At 48.9% G+C, this 8,619-nt stretch overlaps 1 protein-coding gene across 1 annotated transcript in view; it reads right to left on the reverse strand.

Moving 5' to 3' along the window:
* PTPN9 (protein tyrosine phosphatase non-receptor type 9) overlaps window positions 1-6,921 on the reverse strand; it is a 105,644-nt gene extending 98,723 nt beyond the window's left edge. Inside the window, exon 1 of the mRNA XM_019010728.4 lies at window positions 6,042-6,921. Within this exon, the coding sequence (XP_018866273.1) occupies window positions 6,042-6,104 (63 nt within the window). The 5' untranslated portion in view covers window positions 6,105-6,921. The remainder of the gene's footprint in view (window positions 1-6,041) is intronic.
* Between the last annotated feature and the right edge of the window lie 1,698 nt (window positions 6,922-8,619).

Raw genomic sequence — 8,619 nt, forward strand, 5'->3', positions numbered from 1 at the left:
CTTTGGGCTGCTGAGGCACGTGGATTACCTAAGGTCAAGAGTTCAAGACCAGCATGGGCAACATGGTGAAATCCCATCTCTACTAAAAATACAAAAATAAGCCAGGCGTGGTGGCAGGTGCCTGTAATGCCAGCTACTCGGGAGGCCGAGGCACGAGAATTGCTTGAACCCAGGAGGCAAAGGTTGCAGTGAGCTGAGATCGTGCCACTGCCCACAGCCTGGGCAACAAAGCAAGACTCCGTCTCAAAACACAATAACATAATGACAATGAAGATTAATACTTATATGTAGAAATTGTCCTTCACACTGCCAAACTGCCAGCCCATTAAGAAAGGCTTTTACGGCCAGGCATGGTGGCTCATGCCTGTAATCCGAGCACTTGGGGAGGCCAAGGCAGGCTGATCACTTGAGATCAGGAGTTGGAGACCAGACTAGCCAACATAGTGAAACCCCATCTCTACTAAAAAGAAAATACAAAAATTAGTCGGGTGTGATGGTGCATGCCTGTAGTCCCAGCTACTCGGGAGGCTGAGACAGGAGAATCGCTTGAACCCAGAAGGCGGAGGTTGCAGTGGGCCGAGACTGCGCTCTAGCCTGGGCGACAGAGCGAGACTCTGTCTCAAAAAAAAAGAAAAAAAGAAAGAAAAAGAAAGGCTTTCACAAGCCTTCTTGTGCAAAAGAACAAGAAGATATAAAGAAAATAAAATTTTATTGTAGTTGTGACCACACCTTGAAATGGAGAGTTGACAACTCTGTTTTAAGGAACAAATTGTTTTCCTATAGTAATTTCATCATAATTTCTTGCACAGAGTATACAGTATGTTTCCTCTGGCAATATACAGTTGAGTAAAGGTTTTCTGTATCTTTTCCTCTGTACTTTTCAAACTATATTTTAAGAAGCATTAACAAAACCAAACACATATATCAATACCAAAACCCACAAAATTAGCTATTTTATACCCACTTAGGCATCTAAGTAAATTGGCTAATGGCTTCATGGGAAGTAATGTAGTGTAAAAGAGGAAACACTGGCAGTGAAGGCAGAAAACCTAGACCTGGGTGGAAATCATGGCTACATCACTTGTTAACTATGTGATCTTGGGCAATTTCCTTCTCTCAGTCTGAGTTTTCTTATTTGCAAAGTGAGGGTAGTAATTCCAGTCTTGGGAGGGATGATTAATTGCATGTGAAATGCCCACCACAGAGCCTGACTCAAAGCAGGAGTTTAGAAAAGATACTGTTATGATTGTTATTCATATAAGCTCCTTAAAAGCAAAAACATAATATTTGTCCTCGTAGCCCAATTGTAGGCTTTATAATTATTGAGGAGCTGAAAAACAAGAAACACCAAAGTTACAAATGAGGATTTGTATCCGTTCAACACATGCCTAGACAGAAAATGAGACTAAGTAATCATGACTTTCAAAAACTATATCAACGCATACACAGCATATAAATCAAAGTATATATTGCCATTTGATGGGGAAAAAAATCAAAATATGTAATGTGCTTATTTTTAAGCCACTCTGAAAGAAGATGATGCTGCCTGTATACAAATCAGGAGTACAACTACTCTTCATTCATTCTGCAAGTATTTCCGTGAGTGCCAGTCATTATGTCGGTCATTATGCTAGGCAATGTGCATATGATGGGGAGCAAAAGCGAAAATAATCCCAACCCTCATAGAGCTTGCTTGCAGTCATGTAATCACACAAATAAGTGTTAACTTGTGATAAGTGATGTGAATGACAGGTAAATGGTGCTCTGAGAACCTATTAGGTTAGAATCTAATCTAACTGAAATCAAGGAAGGCCTTCCAAGGAGGTGAACCTGAGAGATGAAGGATGAAGAGGAGGTTAACAAAGGGGGGTGTTTCCAGATGGAGGAAAGCAGCTCCTGCAAAGACCCTGCAAGCAGGAGGAAACAAGGCAAGAAGGCAGGACTATAAGGCCAGTGTGCATGGAGCAGAGACAAGTGTGAGAACTAGCTAGGGCCTAGGCTGCTCAAGGGCCTAGATATATAGCCTACATTCAAAAGTTGCAATTTGATCTCAAGAGCAATGACAAGGCCTGTAATCCTAAGGCTTTGGGAGGCTGAGGCAGGAGGACGGCTTGAACCCAGGAGGTTGAGGCTGTAATGAGCCGTGATTACACCACTGGACTCCAGCCTGGGTGACAAAGTGAGATCCTGTCTCCAAAAAAAAAAAAGCAACCAGAAGCCACTGAAGAGTTTTATGAATGCTTCTTTGCGGGGCAGGCAGGCTGAGGGGAAGATGAAATCAGATTTTCAACAGGACTCTGGCTTCTGGATTCTGGAATACGGATGGACCAGGTGGGAAACAAAAGTCCTGTCAGGATAGGATAGTAGCTTCGAATAGGGTGATGGCAGTGATGGTGGAAGGAAGCCAATGAATTCAAGAGATATTCAGGAAAATCTAACACTGTATTGTACACAAGGGCAGAGGGACAGCAGTGTCCAAGACTTCTGGGTTTCTGATTCATATGACTGTACAGAAGGAGATACCACTCAGGAGGTATTCTGCTTCAGAAATATTTTTAAGGAGCCAGGTGCGGTGGCTCACGCCTGTAATCCCAGCACTTTGGGAGGCTGAGGTGGGTGAATTGCCTGAGGTCAGGAGTTCGAGACCAGCCTAGCCAATGTAGTGAAACCCCATCTGTACTAAAAATACAAAAACTTAGCTGGGTGTGGTGGTGGGCGCCTGTAATCCCAGCTACTAGGGTGGCTGAGGCAAGAGAATTGCTCGAACCCGGGAGGCAGAGGTTGCAATGAGCCAAGATCACGCCATTGCATTCCAGCCTGGGCAACAAGAGCAAAACTCTGTCTCAAAAAAAAAAAAAAAAGAAAGAAAGAAAAGAAATATCTTTAAGGCTGTTCACACAGGCCAAAAAGGGCCTAACTGCACTACACTTTTGCATGAAAATGTGTAAACCGAATTTGATCCCCTACTTTAAATAAGGCTCTAAAAGATTTTTTGCTATTTACAGAAATCAAACTGACTCTCAAAAGTACAAGGATTTTCCTACACTGAAGAAATTTCAAAGATTCTGCCACAAGCTTCTAAATCAACTCCAAATAAATGTTAAATTGGTTTGAGCAATAGGGCAGCATTACGGAGTGAATGTGTCATTTCCCATGAGGACCACTTTGATAAGGCTAACACTTAGGTACTGCTGTTTAATTTAAATATTTTAAATAAATCTTAATAGTTAAGAGTACTCTTGGCTGGGCGCGGTGGTTCACGCCTGTAATCCCAGCACTTTGGGAGGCCGAGGCGGGTGGATCATGAGGTCAAGAGATCGAGACCATCCTGGCTAACACGGGGAAACTCCGTCTCTACTAAAAATATGAAAAATTAGCCAGGCGTGGTGGCGGGCGCCTGTAGTCCCAGCTACTCGGGAGGCTGAGGCAGGAGAATGGCATGAACCCAGGAGGTGGAGCTTGCAGTGAGCCGAGATTGCGCCACTGCACTCCAGCCTGGGCGACAAGAGCCAGACTCCGTCTCAAAAAAAAAAAAAAAGAGTACTCTTGGCTGGGCACGGCGGCCCAGGCCTGTAATCCCAGCATTTTGGGAGGCCAAGGCGGGTGGATCACGAGGTCAAGAGATCGAGACCATCCTCCAACATGGTGAAACCCCGTCTCTAGTAAAAATACAAAACTTAGCTGGGCATGGTGGCACGCACGCCTGAAGTCACAGCTACTTGGGAGGCTGAAGCAGGAGAATCGCTTGAATCAGGGAGGCGGAGTTTGCAGTGAGCCGAGATCACTACGCTACACTTCAGCCTGGCAACAGAGCAAGACTCAGTTAAAAAACAAAAGGGTACTTCTGGCTGTGTGCAGTGGCTCACACCTGTGATCCCAACACTTTGGGAGGCCAAGGCGGGTGGATCACCTGAGGCCAGGAGTATGATGAGACTAGCCTGGCCAACATGGTGAAACCCCATCTCTACTAAAAATACAAAAATTAGCTGGGCATGGTGGGTACCTGTAATCCCAGATACTCAGGAGGCTGAGGCAGGAGAATCGTTTGAACCCTGGAGGCAGAAGTTGCAGTGAGCCAAGATCAGGCCACTGCACTCCAGCCTAGATGACAGGGCGAGGCTCCGTCTCAAAAAAACAAACACACAAACAAACAAAAAACCAAAACTCCATCTCAAAAAAAAAAAAAGAGTACTCTTATGTGATATTAAACTAAAATATGGTAACATTAGGCATTACCATAATTAGAACTATACTGCTTTTGTTTCAATGTTTTGAAATGCTTGTAAAAAAATAATATTTTGTAGGAAAAAAAGAGATAAGATTTTAAAAACACACACACACACAATCTCTTGACTTTAATAAACATTTTGCCATTTCCATCCTAGTCCTTGTTAATGCCTATCACATTCAATTCAGGGTAAAAGATAAGGTTTTTACTAGTTAAACACATCTGTATATATGTGTACCACTATGTACAAAGTAAAGCCAATACCATGTCAATACTATCAATACTTTAATATTTACTTTTCCTGGTTTTAGTTTTCAAATTTGCAACGGATGCTATTTGCATAGAATACTGATGGCTTTAAGTCTTAAAAACAGAAATCTGACTGACCCAAGGAAAAGGATGAAAGAAAGAGATTTTGTCCCTTTAAAATCAGCCAACACATCCTATCTTAGTACTGAAATACTTCCCAATTCTGGCAGAATGGGCTCCTTGGCCACCTGCTTGCACTAGGGTCTGACTAGCATTTTATTAACATCCAACTGCAGTTACCAGGACATTCATTACCACTGCTTGTACAAAGCAGAATTCTTTTTAAATTTTTTTCCCATACTGATTTCATCACCAGGTGTCAAAAGACAAAACCGTGGCCTGAGGCCAAATAGAAAAATGTCATCTCCACAAATGAGGAGAAAAGACAAGGACTTTAAAAAATCAGGTCAACAAGCCCATTAGCCAATAATAGTTCGTAAAACTAGACTGTCTTCACACTAGAGGCTGTGCTAGCAAATGTGGTCCTTGGAAACAAGAGCTGCAGAGCTTGAAATGGGTTGCCAGCATGGTTTGCCTTTTTCTTTTTTCATGTTTATTTTTATTTTTTTATTTATAACATGGAATCAGACTATGACTATAATCGAGCATAGCTATGGCGGGGTATGGGCAGTGCCAAGGAAGAGACAGCGAAAAGCCCGTAGGGTTCCCAGTCTAAGCTAGCAGACCTTCCCATCTTCCTCAGGAGTGGTCCCTGTCTCCGCAGCTGGAATGTGCGGGAGGGAAAGTTACAAGGGCCCCCAAAATGAGACAGCAAACCACTTCCTTCTGAAAACTAAAGGTCATAGGCTTTTAAGGAACAACAGAGCTCAATGTAAGCTTCAGAAAGATGGAGACAGTCAGATGAGACGAGGGTAGGGAAGCGGGGGTGAGGAGATGCGCCCCGTCTGGGATAGCTGAATAGGGGGGTCAAGGCGAGGGACTTTAGGAACACGAGAAGGGCTGGATCTTCCATAACCTGCCCAAGTGGGCCTGAGAAACCTAAGAGGCTCCTCTGAAAATCTAGGGCATCTATGCATCCAATACTCTCAGCCCTCTCCTCGGGAAGGGAGATAATCCCCACAGGAAGCACCCCCCAAACTGGGGCTTTTCCTGCCCTTCAAAAGCCACAAACCCTCACGGAAAACATTTACAAGGGAGTGGAAGGGCCGGGGGCAAGCAGCGGTTCTGCAAATCTCGGGAGGAAGGCCCCTGGATCCAACGAACTTTGCCCCTGGAATAGGGGGTGGGGTGCGGAGGGCACCGTCTGAGGCCCGTAAGCCTCGGCGAAAGAAGCGGCGGGAACGGGAGCAGGGTCCCCTGGGTCCCCCGACGAGGGGGTGGCGGCCTGGGGCGCGGTCGCCGGTGAGGGAGGCCCGCGGGCCGGGCACGGGAGCGGGGGCGCTGCGGCCCCGTGGCTGCAAAGAGCCGGGACTCGGGAGGCAGAGGCCGGCGTAGGCCTCGGGGGCCCGGACACACCCACCGCGGCGGCCTAGGGCCCGCTTACCTGCTCCTCCTCCGGGGTCAGCTCCGGCGCCATGTCGGGCCGGGGCGCGGTCGCGGGCTCCATCCCCCCGCCACCGCCGCCGGGCAGACAAAACTCGCTCGCGAGCGCGGGAGCCCGGCGCGCTCGGCCTCCGCTTCCGCGTCCCCGCGCCTCAGCAGCCCGGGGCCGGCTCGCGCATAGTGTGGCCGGCAGGGCCCGGCGCCCGCAGCGGCCGCAAACGCCGCTTCTGCTTCCTTAAGAAAAATCTCTCCGAACTGCCGCTCTCTTCCGGGAGGAAATCCTTTTTTATATTATTCGCTCCGTTCCTCACACTCCCCCTTATCTCCTGGGGAAGAAAAAGTGCAGGCGAAGAGCTAACAGCCACTCGGGATTTAAAAGGAAATAGGAAATCAGGAACTTTTAGAGCCGGGAGCGAGGGGTCGGCGGAAATTTCCCGAAGGCCGCCGACCCCCTCGGCGCCCCGCTTCCTCGGCCGCGCTCCCGCTCCTCCACAGCGCCACAGAGCTCGGGGCCGCCCAGCCGGGCCGTCCTCGCGGACGCTGGCCCTGCGACCTGCGCGGCTGCCTCAGCCAGGCTCCTCGCGGGCGGCCGCAGCGAAAGGGAGGGAATGGAGAGGGAGCGAGGGAAACGCGCCCCCCTCCTGACTCACGGCCAACGCTGCGGCCGCCCCGCGGCCGCCCGAGCCCCCCGCGGCTCCATTGAGAAACTGAGCGTCTCATTCACAAGCTGGCGGCGAGGAGGGCCCGGCGGAGCGAGGACGCAGTCCGGGAGGGGGAGACAGAGAGGAGCCCGGGCGGGGGAGGGGACCGGGAGGGGGAGGGGACCCGGGCGGGGAGGGGACCCTAGCTGGACGGAAGGCAACTCGACTGCGGGAGGGAGAAAAAGGAAGAAAAGAGTATTTCGTGAGGCTCAGATCCTCGGAGGAGGAGGAGAATACGTTCGTTTGCAAATTATCTGCTGACTGGCACCTCTCCTGGGGTTAACTTGCCGCTGCCACCTACGCGTGAGAAACCCACAATCCTCAACTATTTGTCGCTTGCAGCCTGAAAGACCCTGGAAAGGTTGCCTGCCAGGCCAGGATGCTTAGGTGGAAGGAATCGCACCTGCCTCCCTCTCTCTCCCTCCTTACTGGCTGCACCCTGTAATTCATCTCCAGTGTCGCTAATTTTACTCCCCCATAGAAACGACATCAGACTCCGAACATCATTCAGGAATGACGCGGCCTTTGCAGACCTTTGATTTTCACTAGGGCAAGTGCAGCAAAGGGTTCAGGATTAGGGGTACAGTCTTGGAGTCATTTGGGGAGGAATGGGGCATAGAGAAGGCAAGGCTGGGTCTGGTATGTTGTTGCATTATTCCAAGCCAAAGATAAATATTCCAAAGGGACCCAAAGTCCACAACTAGTTCCAAGGCTGAAGCCCTGAAGCCAGTCCTGAGGGACCCAAAGGAGGGGCCTTCAGACAACAGGAAGGTGCTGTGAGTTGTGATGCTCCTATGATTTTTTTTTTTTTGAGACAGGGTCTCTGTGTCGCCCAGGCTGGAGTGCAGTGACGCGATCTCGGCTCACTGCAACCTCCACCTCCCGGGGTCAAGCGATTCTCCTGCCTCAGCCTCCTGGGTAGCTGGGATTACAGGTGCAAGCCACCACGCCCGGCTAATTTTTGTATTTTTACTAGAGACGGGGTTTCACCATGTTTGTCAGGCTGGTCTCGAACTCCTGACCTCGTGATCCGCCCGCCTCGGTCTTCCAAAGTGCTGGGATTACAGGCAGGCGTGAGCCACCGCGCACCCGGCTTTTTTCTTTTTCTTTTTTTGAGACGGAGTCTCACTCTGTCACCCAGGCTGGAGTGCAGTGGCGCGATCTCGGCTCACTGCAAGCTCCCCCTCCCAGGTTCACGCCATTCTCCTGCCTCAGGCTCCCAAGTAGCTGGGACTACAGGCACCCGCCACTGCGCCCGGCTAATTTTTATTTTTTATTTTTTATTTTTGTATTTTTAGTAGAGACGGGCTTTCACCGTGTTAGCCAGGATGGTCTCAATCTCCTGACCTCGTGATCCGCCCACCTCGGCCTCCCAAAGTTGTTGTTGTTGTTGTTTTAACACAGGGTCTCACTTTGTTGCCCAGGCTGGAGTGCAGTGGCGTGATCACAGCTCACTGCAGCTTCAAAGTCCTGGGCTCAAGCAATCCTCCCGCCTCAGCCTCCTGAGTAGGTGGGACTACAGGTGCACACCACTGCACCTGGCTAATTTTTTTTTTTTTTTTTGATAGAGATAGGGGTCTTACTATGTTGCCCAGGCTGGTCTCAAACTCCTGGTAAACTGCCTTTGCAAAATTATAACTGATGATTTTATGACAGTGAAAGAAATCAGACCTAACTGACTCTATCTTGTTTCTAACCCTTAAGCTGTCCTTGTTCATTCCTGGGCATAGGCCGAACTAACTTTGGGAAGGAATTCAGTTCATGGTTTGACTCTGAAACAAAATTGATAACAGCCCTTTCCCGAAAAGACCCCCTTCTTCCCTGGGGTCCAGTCTGCCTTTGCAGGACTAACAGATTAAGCTACAAGATTAGAAATTA

This window comes from Gorilla gorilla, chromosome 16, assembly GCF_029281585.2.
Source record: "Gorilla gorilla gorilla isolate KB3781 chromosome 16, NHGRI_mGorGor1-v2.1_pri, whole genome shotgun sequence".
NCBI classification, from domain to species: domain Eukaryota; kingdom Metazoa; phylum Chordata; class Mammalia; order Primates; family Hominidae; genus Gorilla; species Gorilla gorilla.